This window comes from Nyctibius grandis, chromosome 16 (genome assembly GCF_013368605.1).
Source record: "Nyctibius grandis isolate bNycGra1 chromosome 16, bNycGra1.pri, whole genome shotgun sequence".
Classification (NCBI taxonomy): domain Eukaryota; kingdom Metazoa; phylum Chordata; class Aves; order Nyctibiiformes; family Nyctibiidae; genus Nyctibius; species Nyctibius grandis.
In genome coordinates, this window is record NC_090673.1 from 3,712,750 (window position 1) to 3,729,844 (window position 17,095).

General features: G+C 57.5%; 1 protein-coding gene across 2 annotated transcripts in view; it reads right to left on the reverse strand.

The window, feature by feature from the left end:
* RXRA (retinoid X receptor alpha) overlaps positions 1-16,572 on the reverse strand; it is a 108,273-nt gene extending 91,701 nt beyond the window's left edge. Inside the window, exons 1-2 of one of the 2 annotated variants that reach the window (XM_068414244.1) lie at positions 16,203-16,572; positions 9,676-9,837 (exon numbers count right to left, since the gene is read on the reverse strand). Coding sequence is in view for 1 of the 2 variants with exons in the window: in XM_068414243.1 (XP_068270344.1) it covers positions 16,203-16,230 (28 nt within the window). In the remaining variant the exon portion in view is untranslated. The remainder of the gene's footprint in view (positions 1-9,675; positions 9,838-16,202) is intronic. The other variant, XM_068414243.1, reaches the window with a different exon arrangement.
* Between the last annotated feature and the right edge of the window lie 523 nt (positions 16,573-17,095).

A 17,095-nucleotide genomic window follows, 5' to 3' on the forward strand; every position in this document is an offset into this window, starting at 1 on the left:
CGTAATGAGGACTTCCCTGGGCTGTGGATTGTCATTATTCAGCTCAAGGAGATACAGATAATTGTTCACAAGCAGATGAACCTCTACGGTCTATGAAAGGATCCTCGACCCCACTGATGGGAGAGGCGGTGGGTCCCCAGGAGCGGGGCAGTTGCCTTGCTCGGGTGCCTGGGACCCGGCGTGTGGAGGGCTCCCGCCCCAATGCCCACCTCTCCACCCCCAGCTGAGCCGCTCTCCCAGCCGGACAGGTCCTTCCACTGCCACGCTGCCATTTGCCTTTACCCCACCATCCCCAGCGTGTTTTTCTGCTAATTCCCCCCTGCACAGCCCTGCTGCCTGTCCCTGGTCCGCACGGCTCAGGCACGGGTGGGAACCCCATCGGGGCTCAGGGAAGGGATCCCCGGCTCAGAGCAGCCACGCTGCGCTGCTGTTCGCTTTATTTTTTTAATCAAGTCACGAGACAGGGCGGATGCCACTCGAAAGAAATCATCAACCACAACAGCAATAAAGACGAGCGGGCGGCCTCAGCTCGGACTTTGCAAGCACGGGACCAGCGGCTGGGCTGCCGCTGCCCCATCGCCGCCGGGGTGACGGAGCAGCTCCTGCGCCAAGCCTGGACACTGCAGGTTGTCACCGAGGACATGGTGACATGGTTGGACCAGGAGAGGAAAGATAAGTGTGGACACAGCCAGCCACATGCCCGTACCACCGGGAAAAAGCAATCAAGGGCTGCAGTAGTCCCTCGGATACCCGCCCCGGGGACAAGCATCCCTCCTCGCTCCGGGCTGCATCTCCCCTTTCCAGCCTTCTCCAGGGCCAAGGGTAAAAGGGGAAAGAAAATCTGTGTGTGTCTCTCCCCCGCCGGATGCCAGCGCGGCTCTTCCGCAAAGATTGAGCAATGTGGGGATGGCAACAGAGCCAGCAGCATGTCCCCAGCCCCCGCGAGCCCTGCACCGCTGCCTGCACCCTGCATGGCACACAGCCAGCCCCAGCCCTGCAGGGACCCGCAGGCTGCCTCCCAGGAGCTCCTCCAAGCCCACGCACCCAGATCCCACGCAATAAAAAGCGCCTCTGCTCCGGCACAGAGGATCCGGCCCTTCCTCCGCATCAGCCAGCACCAAGCAGGATCTGGCCGGGCAGGGGTTGCTGCATCCACTCTGGGGTCCCTCCAGCCCCCGCACGGCTCACGGCAGAGGGATGTTCTCCCTTTCTTCTCCAGAAGGATTAGACACACTTCTTTTCTCTCATTGCTTTTCAAAAGAGAGGCTTTTTATCACTGCTGATCCCTGGGGGAAATCTTTCTCTCTCTCTCTCTCATGCTTTTATAGCTTGGACAAGGGGAAAGGAAGTTTTCCCTCATCTCAATCTCTCTGCTGACAGGGACAGAGCAGCTCCCCAGCCCCTGCCTGGGCAGCACCCCAGCATCGCCCCGACGCCAAGCCCTGCAGAACGCCCACGCAAAACCCCGTCTCGGTTATTTCGAAAGCCACGTCGCCGTTGTGAAATCCAGCTTGTAAAAACCCCGGCAGCACAAAAGCGGCGAGTCCAGCCCAAGGCAGCTACAGGTGCTCTGCCCTTGCCTACCTGCTCCCCGTTCTCTGGAGGCTGCAATTACATTTTCCAGTGTTTCTTAAATGGATTTCCACACCCCCCCCTCCTCTTCCTGACTGCGGCAGAACAGATCAAGCCAAAGAGAGGAAACCAAAGCTCGGAGCTGGCAAAGCTTTAGACACGCACAGCTATTTTAATGGGCCGCTCGCATGCGGAAAGCGAAGAACATGTCTAAGTGTGAGCGGGATCGCGGCACAATCAGCTCGACAGCGAAGCGAGTGAAGCCAGTGATCCCTGAAGCGCTGTCAAAAGCTCTAAGTACCCAAAAGTAAAATCATGTTGTTTTTTTCACCCTCTGCGCTCTCTCCATTACCGAAATCAGGGCTGGGGTTTGTCACAGCAGCAGACTGGGTGTTTTTTTTAATTGCCAACCACGCTGCAACATTTTCGCTTTATTTTTAGGCATCCCTTTAAAACTATAGAGGAAATCATCCAAAAGAAGTTAGTTCAAACGGCCTGTCAGTTTGAGGAAGTGAAATCAAACCAGAAAAAAAAAAACCCTGAATCCTAATAAATCATACATCCACACACACAAAATTGGAGCAATCTGGGCATGCCTCCAAAGCCAAGTAAATGGATGATAAACAAAACAAACCTAGCTCTGCCCGGTAATAAAGGCTTCCACAGTGGGAATTTCTCACCCGGGGAATCACTTCCACCGAGGGCACAGCTCGTGGCACACGGGGAGCCCTCCCGCTCCCCTGCAAAGCTGCCAGTGATGCTGCCCCATGCCGAGCTGGTGTCAACGGGCACAAATCCTGCACTGTCCCTGCTTGCATGAATCCCCCCCACCCCCGGCAAAGCCCTGGCCCTTTGGGGGAGCACGCCCTGTCCCCGTCCCCGCTGCAGACAGATCGATCGCCCCGTGACGCAGAGGGTGGCTGGCTGGTTCTGCTGGAGTCACGGGAAAGCCCCGCGCAGGCACCACTTGAGTCCTCGGCCGGCAGCGGGGACACACTCGGGGCCCACAGACCCACCCAGAGCAAACAAGACTCTCAACTTGCAGAAAAAAAAAATAAATATGCAAAACTAAAGCAAGGGAAAGGGCAAGAGGAATAAGGATGAAGATGCTGGAATAAACCCCCCCAGGCACCCAGGTGCCTGAAGCAGGAGGCAAAGCCAGCATGCAGGACAGCAAAAAAAGCAGCAGCCAAGTCTCCTTTCAATCTTCAGATGCAGCTTCCCATTGATATGGATGCTGCAGAGCCATGCCCACCCCCTCCCCATCACACAGGGTTCATCTTTTCAGGCCACGCAGCAGGAGGGAGGGCAAAGGGAGGAGGGCAGAGGACAGTCCCATGACCCTGGTGCAGCCCCTTCGTGCCCAGAGCTGGATTTTGTGGGGCTCATACCACATGGCACGGCTGGGCCGAGAGCTGAGGGTCTGACAGCAAAGCCAGTGGAGGGGTGGACACGTGTGGTGACGACCCCAGCACCAGCCAGCACGATCCCCATCACCTCCCAGCACGGCCACGAGCGAGGGACCACAGGGACCCGACCCCAGTGGGCAGCCCACCCTCTCCCCATTCTCTCTTCACTTTCGAGCGGAGATCGGCACGAAACAGTTAAAGGTTTCTAAGCTGGGCTCTCCTGAGGACTCCAGTTAAAAGTCCACCGGGCATTTTCCCATCGTGGACTTTAGCCCCGGCGCGCAGCTGCGATAACGCGTGCGAGGTGCCAGCTTGCCGTGGGACCCGCAGCGGGACGGGGTGCCACCGAGGTGGGCAGCCCCTGCGAAGCCCCACGCAGGGCAGAAAACTACAAAAACAGGCCCCGGAGCAGCATTTCTGTTTTCAGTAGCGTGAGGTTATATGGAGCATCTACCGAGCAGTGGTGTGCCACAGGCCCCCGTGCCTCCACGTGGGAGCTGACCCACCTCCTGTGATAACGATTTGGCTGCCCCCAAGGAGCCCGTTTCACCCATCTCCACCCCGTAACAGGCACCCATGCACAAATTCCCCCCAGGGTTTTTGCGCAGGGGCAGAGCCCAGAGGTTCCTCTCCTCGTTGGTCCTGAGGAAGATGCAACAGCAGAAGCCACGCTGCCTTCCCTGCGGGAACAGACACCCAGCTCCCCAAGGCTGTCTGCAAACCCTCTTTCACCAGGACTGCACATGCCATTCCTCTTCCACAGCTACTGACAGGGCCAGGAGCTGGGATGGAAAGTCCTTCTCCTAAATGCTCCTCCATGGTACATTCAATATTTCACCTTTTCACCCCAAAAGATACGCTGAAAATTTGGAAATGGTGTCAGTCTTGCCCCAAGCCCCCCCACCGCACACAGACACCAACCACAAGCTCCCTCTCCCCCAGCCCAGCCACATCATCGTCTCAATAATAAAGCCAGCAAATCACCGCGGGTCAGTCTCAGTCCTTAGTTAAGCTGATGTGATCCTGAACCCGTTCAATGAAATCAATGCCGAGCTGCTGATCCCGCCGGCATCCGCGCCAGCCGAACCACCCCGGCAAAAGCTCCTCTGCTGAAGGGTCACCACGACCCCCAGCCCCGGCACAGGGCGGCTCATTCCCTCTGCTTTTGAAATCAGGCTGTGGATTTAATCATTCGCTTGCAAGTCCTCGTGATTTCCACAGACAATTACAGCACCAGACCAATGCACTGGGGTTTTTTTTTTTGGTAGAGTCATTTCTACTGTATTAATTTGTAAAGGTGCATTCAATTAGGGAGCACGCTGCTTCGCCCTCCCTCCCCACGCCAAGCAAGCTTTATTCCCAGCCAGAGCCAGGCTCACTGGGTGCTTTCCCCACACAGTCCCTGCTCCCAAAGATTTGCCATCGAGCCCTCAGGAGCAGCCAGGGAAGAGCGTTACCCCATCACCCAGCCTGGAGCGGAGGGATGCCCAGACCGGGTGATGGGCACAAGGTCACCCAGGGAACCGGTGGCAGAGAGAGACCCGGGATCAGCCCCACTGCAGCTGGGGGACTCCCCAGTGCCCAGCCCTGCGCGGGGGAGAACCGGCAGGACCGGCTGCTCCTGCCCCGCCAGCACCTCCCTGCACCCAGAACACACCGCCGGCCCCGTGCTCACCCCCTTCCCAGCCGGTGTGGGCAGTGAGGACCCCCACCCGCACCCCGACCCAGCGCAGGCACTTCTCCACCTCCCTCCAAAGGTCTGGTCTGGGGTCCCCACATTTTGGGCACCCTGGGAGGATCCCTCTGCTCTCGGGGATGAGCTCCATCCTCCACACCACTGCAGCCTGGGTCGTACCCTGAGGCTCTCCTGCTCGTGCAGCCCCAAGAAGAGCTCTTGGGCTCCCCTGACCCCAGCTGCTGCCCCTGGGGTGGGCAGCACCGCATGCCAGCCGGGGCAGAGTCCAGGGGCAAACGCCACTGCTGCAAGAAAGAGACCTGGGAGGATGCCCAGATCAGCCCCGCATCCCCTGCGCTGCCGTGGGGTTTGGGGAAGGCGCAGGGAGAGCTGGAGCCTCCCCGTTTGGGTAGATGGGGGCTTTAGATGGGCACCGCGCTGTTATCTGCCACCCAGGGCTTGCTGCAAGAAATCCCTGCCCTGCAACATTTCCTGCACACACCTAGAGGCTGTGAAACCTTGCTGGAGAAGCCAGACGTGGTTTTCCGTGCCCGCCCAGCCTCGGCTCCCACGGCGTAACACCCGGCCGACCGGAGCGCCTGGGTGCCCGCGGGGAGCGGCACCGAACACCCCTCGGCCATGGCAGCGCCGGCGGAAAAACAACAAAGATGAGAAAACCCAGTGCCCGAGCTAAACAGAGCCCGCGGTGACCGATGGCCTCTGATCTCCACAGCCTAAACCTGCCTCGCAGGTGAGGCACCAAGAGGGAGCGATTTGCCATGAGGGAACTGCTGGCTTTTCCCCCCGAGAGGAGGGTGAAACCCCGAGGTACCGGAGCTCCAAGGCAAAGCCCTGGAGCTGCAGGGTATGGCAGCATCGCTACCAAAATACAACTCGAAACACAGGCAAAAACCCTAACGAACTAAATCTGTGTCTCCCAACCCCATAAGCAGCAGAGAAAGGTGCTAGAAGGGTGTAATTTGGGGTGCTGCCTTGCTCCCTACCTCAGGAGCAAGTCCCTGCACAGCATCAGCCCCGCAGAGCCCCTCCAGAGGGGCTGGGATCCCCGCTCCCAGCCAGCCCCGGCTCTGAACCCCTGTTTAGATCAAGACATTTGCAAACAATAGGTATCAGCTGGGCTAGGGCCAGGTTATCTCCAGCAGGGATCAGCTAAGCCTTCCTAAGCGCTTAAACCGGGCCTGTAGGTAATTGTCCCAGGAGTCTTAACTCTTCCCGGTGCCTTAACTCCTCTCGGAGCCACCTCTGCTGTCCGGTCCCTGATGGGGAGCACAGGGCAGTCGCTGTCACGGCTCATCTGCAGAAAACCAGACCAGCGAGGCTGGCAGCGGCGAGGACGGGGATTTAGGGCTGCACGGCAGCAGCACGGGTCATCGCACCCTGCCCTTCCCGAGCTCTGCTCCGCACCGCAGGGTCGAACGGCTGCGGTGCCACCCCCGGAGCTGCCTGGGCATCCTATAAATACCACCGCAGGGGCTTGGGGAGTGCACGCTGTGGAGCACGAAGTACTAACACAGCGCCTGGCACAGCTCGCTCACAACGTGCCCATCCAGCAGCCCACAATTTGCTTAGGGGTGCAGAAAGTTTCGGCTTTAGCAGGTTTCCCCTGACAGGAAGGGAGCCTGGGTGGCCTGCGTAGGTACAGGAAACCCCTTTCTATCACGCACATCACTTCGCTTCCTCTGGATTTCTTTAACCTTTCACTCTCGGCCTGATTTATGCTTTCACACTGATTTTTGCATGCGAGCGCTTCCCCGCTCTCCACTCCAGTGGCTCCACACCAGCAAAAACGCTGGCAGGGCCTCAGCATCCATCTGCCCAGAGCAGGGGCAATCTCTGCAGGGAAGCCTCCTCCTCGGCCGCTCTCCAGAGCTGGGTTTCTGCAGAGGAACACGCACGTCCCGTGCTGCCGGGCTCGGTGCCGTGGGGCTGGGCAGCCAGCACGCAGCTCCCAGCCACCCGTGGGATCCACGCTGGTCTGCGTGCGATGGGGAGGCGGCAGGCAAAGCACCGGAGCGGCTAATGTGGGACCCCAGGGACACGTCCCAGCCAAGGAAAAGCAGAGACGGAGGTTCTGCTGCAAAGGCACTGGGCGGTGAGCCCCGGGCTCCAGCGCAGCGAGCCCAGCAGTGCAAAGGATGGACTTAATTTTCCTTGCAGAGTGGGAAAGGATCCACGACCAGCTCAGTCCTGAGCCCTCCCAACAGGGGAGCAGCGGACTGGGGGAGCCCAACTGCTGCCACCCGCTCCCTGTCCCCAGGACGAGCCAGCCCAGGTGGGATGCAGCAGGCAGCACCCCACTGAGAAGGGGCATCCCCAGCACCGCGAGCGCGGGGAGCGGTGCCCAGTGATGCCTTCGGAGGCAGGAGGGCACAAGGACGGCAGGGACACAGCCTTAATGTCACCTAAAGGGCCTCTTGGGTGGGAAGATTAGTGGCTTGTTCCCAGCCTCACGGGGATCCCGGCGCAAGAGGGGAAACGTCAGATCGTGCCTGGAAACGCATCGGCTTCCCGGGAGCGGATGGGGGGAACATGGCTCTGCTGAGGCCAAAGGCTCTGGGGCAGCGTCGGAGCAGGGACAGCAGCACAGAGCCCAGAGGAAGCACCGGGGAGGGCATCTGGGGAAGAATCGCAATTACAGGCCCCCAGTTTGGGGCATTTCTAACCTGTGCAGCCAGATAAATACAGGGTGGGAGCAGGTGGCCCTGGTGCCACCAGCCATCACCGGGGAGGAGGGGTACAGGGACACACGGCCAGTGCACCGACCCGGGTTTTCCATCCCCACTCTCACATCCTAAAGCCCCACGCAACAGCCCACATGGTCCTGTCCTTACAGCTGCCACCATCCAGAAAGAGAAAACCCCAAAGCAAGAGCCAGGAAAGCATCTCTTAGTCCTATTTACATGGGACGTGGCGGGTCACCCCAAGAGCCACCCACTCCCAACGGTCCTCCAGTGCGGCACAGCCACCACAGCCAAAGGGAAATGAAGTAGCAAAGGTGATCGTTGTGGTGTTGGACTGAGTATAAAAATCCTGCTCTGAAAACAAAAAAAAGGGAAAAGAGGGACAGGGAGAGCGGCAGGGAGAGGGGCAGCGAGGCACGGCGTGATGGCCCCAGAGACCTGGGAGAGGGGGCACAGGGGCTCACACCACACATCTCCATTTCAGAAGAGTTCCCTGAGAAAATAAATGCAAAGTCTTTATAAAAGAAGTTTATCTGCGTGTGCGAGGAAGAGCGAGTGCGCCCGACTACGGTATAGAGACGTCATTATTTCCATGCATCTGCCTCACCCAATTTTATTTAGTTGCTTTCTGCACCATTTCATGCTCATTCTGCTGCTGAGCTAGACAATTGCTTTATAACTCTAGGGTGCAATTTCACTGTCTGCGAGCCGCACGCACGCGGGGTCTGTGCGGGGATGGAGCAGGGAGCTGCACCTCCCTCCCTCGCCACCCCGACGTTCGGGAGCTCGCAGTGAAATGGGTTTTCTTAATAAATTTAAAAAAAAAAAAGAGAGAAAATTAAATTAAAATGCTAAGCCACCATCTCTAATGTATTATAATTCAAGGAGCGCGTGGGGGGGAGCAGACCCAGAAAGCAACGGCTCCCCATTAAGAGCGAGGAGGATGAACTGGAGGGCAATTTGCTCTCGCACGCTAAGTGAATGCGCGGAGACGGGGCCCGGCAGGCGGGAGGGCAAAGCGCTGTGAAGCACGCCGGATTTCTCTGATCGATTCAAAGTCACACTTGAACAAGCGCAGGTCAAGAGGGAGGGCTGGCCGTGCAGGTGCAGGGCTCCGAGACGGCGGTTTGCAACTTGCTGAAGTCGCCTGGTCCCTCGCAGGGACCGCCCCAGCTTTTACCCCACATGCTGCTCCCCCCCAAGCATCCCCCAGGCTGTAGGTCGGGGCAGCTGTAGGGTGTGAGGGGTCCCCAGAAGCAGCCCCAACACTGACGTGAAGCGATGCGGGGCTGCGCATCTCCCCACCACGGCACGAGCGAGCACCCCCAGCACCCCCTGCCCCTGATGGGCCCTCACCTGCCGCCGGCCGGGCCCTGCTGGCTGGTGTCAGAGGCCACGGCTCCTCCACGCAGGGCAGAGCCCACAGAGCCTGACACAGTCCCTCATCTTACAAAAACGGCGCAGCAAAAAGAGGAGGTGGGGGCAGAAGGGGAGTCACGTGTGGTCTGGTGAGGATGACCGGTGGGGAAAGGGGGTCTCGCGCTCTTTCCCCCCCCACTTTTGCAAGAGCCCCCACCTGCACACGAGTCCTCGGGGAGAGGCTGCTGCTCCCCGGGGCACAGGGCCGGGAAGCCGCAGTGCTGGCAACCCGCTCTCACCCATCCCTCGCCCCGCCGAGGGCAGCAGAGCAGCTTCCCCAGCCCGACGCAACGCCCCCGGGTCTGCTCCTGCCTCTCCCTGACCCCGCTCCTCTCGACGCCCCTTCGGGCCTTTGCCATCGCTCCCCATCTCACCAGCCCCGTCTCCCCACCTCCACATCCCCGCGCGGATCCCAGCTGGGAGCGCAGCCCCTCTCCCGCGCGTCTCCTTCCACTCTTGCTTCACCCCACCATTGCCTCATTTCGACTCCGCAACGGGCACGTAGGAGACGCACTGCCCACAATAAAATTGTCTCGCAGCAGCCCACAGAGTTCACAGAAAAAAAAAAAAGAAAGAAAAAAAACCACACCACCAAAAACTTTCCAGCACGCACTTGTCGGCCAAAAACAGAAAAACAATAATCCGATGTTTCTGCCTTCACGCCCAGCCAGCTGAAACCAGCCGGGCATCCCTCCCCGACCCGCTCCCGGCATCCCAGCACAAAGGCTTTGCTCCATGAGCAGAGGGGGCTGCAAACCTCGGGGGGCGCCGGGGCTGCCCTCACCTCCCCCTCCCCTTATTTTTATTTTTTTTTTTAAGTCTGTAAAAGCTGAATAAAGCCAAAACTCCACAAAAGAGGAAACCATGAAAAGTAACAACCAGATGGGAATCCCATTACCATTTTATTGGCCACAAATACCAGCCCTGCACCTTTTATCTCTTCGCTCCGCAGCGATCTCGTGGTCGATGCAATCCAGGGAAAGGGCTATGGCTCAGATGAGACCCAAACCCAAACATGCCACCAGCCTCCACCGGGGTCCACCGAAACCAAGAGACTGACCTACAAAAAAAAAAATCCCACGGGGTTCAAAACAAGGAGTAATACCCACAGTGAGAGGAACCACCATCCACTGGAGCAGAGAGGGGATGCGAGCCCTGCTCTGATGCTTAATAAAACAAATATTTAGGGTGTTTCTTCCTTGCCCTTTGGTTTGGGAGCACCTGGCTTACACACAAACCCCATCTGCGAGCTTTTCTTTGCTCCCAAGCCAAAAAGCAGCTTGGGGTTTTTTTTGGGGGGAGCTGGGACCCCTCCGCAGCCCCGACCCCAGGCAGATCTGCTCCGTGGGGCTGGAAGCTGCCGTGTCCCAGCCGAGGTTTCACAACCACCCCACGCCCTCGCTCCGGGCCCCGTTCCCAGATCAGACGCACCCGCGTGCCTCAGTTTCCCACCCTGTATCTCTCTCATCCGGGCAGACTATGAGTTTCCAAGGCAAGATCCGTCCCCTCTTGATGTGCAAGAGGCAGGCGCTGGCACAACCAGGGCTGCGATCAGAATTACAGCCCCAAGGTGCAACCTTGAAACTTTTATTGTAGATCACAATAAAAGGAAAAAAAAAAAAAGAAAACACAAACCAACAACCATTTTATGCTTACGAGTGGTCTGTTTGAACAGGATTATTTTTTAACTCGACGTTAAACAAAATTTCAAAGGAGGGGAGCTGCGTTTGGGCTTAATTTGGACCCTTTCTTCCCTTTCTTGCAAGGGAATTGTTCCCTGTTTACCTCAGAAAACACCCTCCATTTTGAAATGCTCTGTCTTCTCTAAATAAAAACTCAGGTTGTTTCCCCGACTTTGCTTTGCTTTTTCTAAGCAAAACGTTGTCAGAAAAGGCAAGTTCTCACTGCCAGTTTCCATCTCAACAATAGAGCATTTTCCCAGGCTAAATTGCTTCTGTCTGAAAATCTTCTAGCAGTTTGAGCTGGCTGGCATGTGTGGGGATCCTTCTGTAGGGTTTTTTAAATCCTTATTTGCAATATTATTTCGTCTGCTTTGCGCTGCCTTGATGTTCGAGCAGCCTTTGGAGAGACACAAGCACTCCTCCCTCCTCCTCTGTCCTCCCTCCAGGCACACGCTTCCCTTTGAGGAGGAGGAGAGGGAAGAAATAAAATAAAAGACAAGCAAAGAGGAAAATGTCAGAAAGCTGCTTTTTGTGCCTGTGTGTCAAACGTTCAAAGTTATTCCAGAGTCTAGTCTTTAAATGTAATAAAATACAGCAACTCCTGACAAAATCAATTAAAATAAAACCACCCAGGCTGCCTCCCCTGTTGCTTTGTAGCTAATACTGACTTTGAGAGCCCACCTGGGCCTTTTAGGAAAGCAATTATGGAGCAGCCGGGTCAGATCCTGCACCAGCAGCATCCTCGCTCTGCCGAGCATCCCTCCGCACCGCGGGCTGGGGGGAGCGGAGACCCACTTCCCTCGCCCGCAAAGAGAGGTGATGATGGGGAGACGTGCTGGGGATCGGAGCCAGAGAACAGGATTAATTAGATCCCAATTAGGTTACCAAGCTCCCAGAGAAGGTCCCTGCGATACCCAGCACTTTGCCGGCAGTGATTTGAGGTGCCCCTGGCTCTGGGTACCACCGACAGCCCAGCCGGGGATCAGGGACCCCCTCGGCGTCCCCGCTCCATCGCCGCCGCCCTCGGTTAAGCCCCTCGCCAAGGGCCACCGCCTCTCGCTGCCTCACCGCCTCCCGCAGCGGGGTCACGGGATATTTATAGCAAGAATGATTCGGTGATTTCAGGCAGCCCAGAGCCTCGGGGGAATACCCTGCTCACACACGGTCCCCCCCGAAAGGCGCTGGGATGCTCCTAGGAACGAGCACCCTGTGCAAGAGGCAGGACCAAAAACTACCCCAAAGCCCAAGCCCCTGCCCCACGGTGCCCACAGCGCTGCTGTTTGTTTGTTTTCTTAATCATCCTGAAAAAAAAAAAGATAAAAAATAAAAAATTCAGCCGGGTGGCAGGGCTCTGGCATATGGGAATCCACCCCTGCTCCCAGAAAACAATACTCCAACAAAAAGGTTTTTAACCCGTTTCTTAATAAATATTTATTTTCGCCTTCAAGATGTGGGTGGGACGAAGCCAGGGTGTATTTTCCAGTGAAATGTTTTGATTCCCCCCTTGATTTTTTTTTTTTTTTCCAACAGGAACAAAATGCCAATAATAATATTTGCAATGAATAACTAAAATTCTGCGGCTTTCTCCCCCGCTCTCTTTTAAATAAATAAAATGCCCTAAATACGAGAAACACAAACGCTCTCTCCAACACAGCAGGACAACGTGGAATAAACGCGGGGACCCTCAGAGGATTTATTTAACTCTCACAGCCCAGATTCTGAAAAAGGCAAAAATTCCTTCCCAGCTTGTTTTGCATGTGTCAGCTGGGAGAGGCTGAGCCCTACACTACGCTTCAGCAAGAGGGACCAGGACCCGACTCTACTTTCTCTCTTGCTCCCACAAGGCCCCTCTCTGGTGCGGCACCAGCAGCCCCATGGAGCCAGCCAGCACCTTCCAGATGTGGGGCAGAGGAGCAGTCAGCACCTTCCAGATGTGGGGCAGAGGAGCAGTCAGCACCTTCCAGATGTGGGGCAGAGGATTCCCCCTTCCTCACAGGGATGCTCAGTCAAGCCGTGACACTTTCTGCATCTTTCAGGATTTCTCCTCCCTACGGATTTTCCTCCCTGCTGTAAATTTCCGAAGCTAAAAGAAGCGGAACTGAGGATCACGCTGAGGCCTCAACCCAGACGTTGGCTCCCACCAACCTGCCTCGGGTTTTGCACAGCATCCAAGCTCATCCCAGCCACGTGCCCAACGGATGCGGGATGAAGGTGTCTCATGGATGCTCACACTCCCACGCTCTCCTCCACCCAAAGCAGCCCCCACACTCCGGTTGCTCCCCCCCAGCCAAACACGGGGGTTGTTTTGCTGTTTTCCTCGGAGCCGTTCCTGCTCCGTGCACGGCCAGTTCTCACCCCACATCCTGAGCAGCTGCAGCCGTCCCTGGCACGGCCGCACGGGTGGGAAGACGGACACACAGAGGTTGCAACCTGGTGAACTGACCTCCGGGAGGGAAGCACCGGCCTCGGACACCCATTAACTGTTTCTTCCCCCCTCGAGGGAGGGCTCCCCGAGCTCACCATCCCCTTTTGCTTGCCAGGAGCCACCACCTTCTTAGGGGAATGGGCAAAGAAGAAAACAAAGCAATAAAAGGATTGCAACGGTCGGAGCCTTGGGAACAAGCAGCTACCCAAAGAACCAAGTTCCTCGGTTTGCACATCAATCCCCATGCACAGCCTGACCTCAGCACGTACACCCTGCCAGGCTGGAGATGCAGATCCCCCCAGCTTCACCAGCACTTGCGTGATGGCTTTTTCTTGATTTTCCTCCTCCTGGAGCCTCGGCACAGCACGGCCCCCACAGAGGAACAAAAGCAAGACATCCCCGATGTCTAGTGAAGGGAGATCTGTAGCCCCCAAAAGCTTCTAAGGCAGCATCAGCTGACCCCGAGGTGTTTCTGAGCCTCACCCCGGGCTGCGGCGGTACCTGCGCCAAGAATGGGGGCTGCACGGGGCCCCGCTGCCCACGGACCCGCCGTCAGGCTGCGGCTTGTCCTGGGAGCAGGATGGCTCTGTCCTGTCCAGACGGAGCCGCGGGGTGACGGCGTCCAGCCCGGGAGGTGCCCGGGGACGTGCCGTCCTCGCGGGGAGCCTCCGCCTGGCATCTGCCAGCGGCTCCCGAGACGAGCAGGAAAATGAGATACTACTATTAAAAGTGCCCAGCGCTGGCCACGCTTCCACCCATGACATCAGCGGGGTTATCCGAGTCGAACAACAGGCAGGACTTGGCCAGGAACCTCCACCAAAGTGAGCTGAGATCTGGATGGGGTCACACAGTAACAGAGCCTGATTTTGGCCCCCAGTTGCTCCTGTTCTCCAGCTCAGGCCCATACTGGTGTGCAGGGAAACAAACTCCACAAGCTTGGCTATCTTTTTCCCCTCGGCTTGCAAATGCCAGCTCCCCACCATGACACGGGATGGGGTTGGTGAAACACCCCGGCACTCTGAAAGGTTGGGACCTGGCAGGTTTTGGGCCATCCCACCTCCACAAAGCACCGAGGCCCCATGGCCCTACCAGCTCCGCTCTGGTTTCACTGGGAAGCTCTCTGCTCACACTCCTCAAGGCTCCCCTCATCTTACAAACTGCTCACACGCTTTCAGGCTCAACCTGCCCCCCGTGCTCAGAGCGGGACCAACATCTCCCCCTCCAAAACCTCCAGAACCCACCGCCCTCACAACCAAAGCTGATTTTCCCAGTAATCAGTGACCAAAGGCCAGCGGATAAAGTTTCAGAGTCGCTTCTGCAGCAGCACAGCACGGGGCAGACACAAACCCAGACCACACGCCAGACACAAACCCAGACCACGCACCCTACACAGCTCCCACCAGCAGCTGAATTTTCTCCTACACCAGTGATGCAAAGTTACTACCCCCACCCAGCACCGCTGTCCTGGGGTGGCTGCCTTGTTTTCCCTCGGGCTGTTCCCAGTGTGCTGCACAGCGTGTTGCAAAGACCCACCCTCTCCCCGCCATATGCACACACACGTTTATAAACGAGCAGGTAAATCAGTTGTTTTTCATTTGCACCAGTGTGAAAATCCCTCCCCGAGCCAGCAGCAAGGTGACACACTCCCTCTCCTCTCCCCCCCCCGGCCTCCTCGCCCGTCAAAGTCAACATGACTAATAACACAACGTTATTATTTAGCATCTACAGCGTAACAGGAGAGCTCAGGTCTGAAAGAATATGCAAGTCTATACGTAGGGGCCTGATCCTGCCCGCATCAACAGAGGTTTGGACTGTCTTCCACAAGAGCATCAAAGGAAATGGAAATCTCACGACAGCCACCCCCTGAGATTAAACCACTTTTGTGCAGCAAGAGAGAAGCACTTTCTGCCTCGGTGGGTGCATTTGCCATGATCCCCAACACCTGCCTTCGACCCACCCAAAAGGAGCCGGTTTGACCTCGAAAGCAGGACCCGCTCCTGGGGGACGCTGCAGGTGGGACGCTTCCAGCCCGAGCAGCCCAGCAGCATTTCCCACCCCACGGCCGAGCCAACGAGGGGCACTGTAAAACCATCACTGGGGGGAAAGTAGGTGCCAGCTGAAGACGTGCCAGCCCACGGGGCCCAGCTCTCCCTGCCACAGCCCCCAGACCACAGCAGTCCTGGAAACCCTCCCGGGGGGCAGGGCCAGCTGAGAACCTTGTATTTATGTTTATTCCGCTCTTAGAAAGGCACAAAACTGCAATTCTTAAATAAAAAGCAAAAATAAAAGAAGAAAAAGAAACAAATACAACAGACCACGGCAGGCTAGCAGAGGTTGAGCACAGATTTAAAGCCTGGGGAAGCCAGAGTGAATGTTCTCACTAGCCATGGGCTTGCTTGGCCAGAGGCTGGGAGCCCACGCACCGCTGCGCTGAGCGGTGGCAGAGATGGCAGGATTCGTCCCTCTTCCCCCTCGCCTGGCCTTGGCGCCGGGCTACTTCGCTAAAACTTTTCTTCCCCCCACCCTGAACACTGAGCTCTGCAATATCACTTCTCCCGAAACCGGGACGCAAGGAAGCATTCGCCCTTGGCAAGCCAAGACTTGACTCAGTCACCGAAACGATGGCAAACTCCAGCTAGAAATAGGTTTTAAAAGGTAACTAAAAAGCAGAAGAGAGGAAAGGAAAAAAAAAAAAAAAAGAAAAAAAGGCAGGAGGGTCCCAACCGTGCCGGCTTGTGGGAGCCACCAGCGAGGGGAGCCGCGGGCGGAGGGGCCGGTGCGGGCGCAGCACGGGGGTCCCCGAGGCCAGGGAGAAAAGGGAGGAAAGAAAAAATAATTTAAAAAAAAAAAACCGAATGAGAAAAGCCGTGGGGTGGGGGAGGGCAAAGGCTGCGAGCTGCCGAGCCCTCCCGCGGAAGCAGCCCCGGGCGGGGAGGGGGCTCTGCCGGCCGAGCCCAGCGCCCGCTGCCCCGTTTGAAAATACCGCTTGCGCCGCCGCCGCTGCCCTCCCGCCGGCCCCTCGCATAAAAAAAAAACAAAAAAAACCAACAATTAAAAAAAAAAAAAAAACAACAACCTAAAAATAATAACTAAACCACGGCGGGGGCCGCGGGGCAGGCCCGGCCGGCACTTTCCCCGGCGCTGACACCAACTCTCCCCGGGGGCTGCCGGCCCTCCCCGGGCGAGGGGCGCAGCGCATCCCCCCGCGCTGCGGGCAGCTGGAAGGGGGGGGGCAGCTCGGGTGCTTATTTTATTTAATTTAACCACCCCCCCGCCCCGCCGTAGGAATGGAGAATCTTTTTCGGAACAAAAACTCACCCAGTGGCAGGAAGTGTTTGGTGTCCATAGCTGGTGCTTAACTCATGCCAAGGGGCTTGGTGGAGATCGGCGGCGAAAAACACACACACACAGGGCGCGCAGAGGGGAGGAGAGGGAAATCAAAGCGAGAGGGGGAGAGGGAGGGGGGAAGGGAGGGGAGAAAAAAAAAAAAAAAGCCCAAGGGGCGGAGGAGGAGGAGGAGGAGGAGGAGGAGGAGGAGGAGGAGGCGGAGAAGGCTGCAGCCCCGCACCGGCGGCCCCGCAGACGAGGCCGCGGAGTTGTTGCAAACTCCCAACAACGTAACTCCGGCGCTGGGCTCCGCCGGGCGCGATCGGCTCCGCGCCGGGGCCCGCGCAGGGGGGAGCGAGAGCCGCGACCGCCCCGCACCGCCCTCCGCGCCGCGCAGCGCCGCCCCGCGCCCGCCCCGCCGGGGCCGGGGGAAGGACAGCAACAATTTATGGGTTGTGTGGGTTTTTTTTTTTTTTTTAAAGTGATGGGGAAAGGAGGGAAAAAAAAAAAAACAAAATAAGAAAAAAAAAAAATGGGGTGCGGAGCGCTGCGGTGGCAGCCTCGGGGAGCGGGGGGGGCTCTTAGAGGGATGCTGAGCGAAGTCAGCTGATCCCAGCCGGTGAGACCCTCAGCCCTGTCCCCAGGGTACGTCACACGGCAGCCGGCGTTCAAAGCACAATTTATTTCATTCCTCATAAGCGAGGAACGACAAATAACTCTGTGTGTGCGCAGTTCGTCTGCAAACTCTCCCCTCCTCAGCACTGCGGGTACCGACCCACCCCAGAGCAACCGGGGCCCTGGCCCCCCCCTCCCCAGCATGCCTCCAGGTTTAATAAGCGATACTCGGCCTTGTAAGAATGTGTATTAGTGACTTGATGGACCAA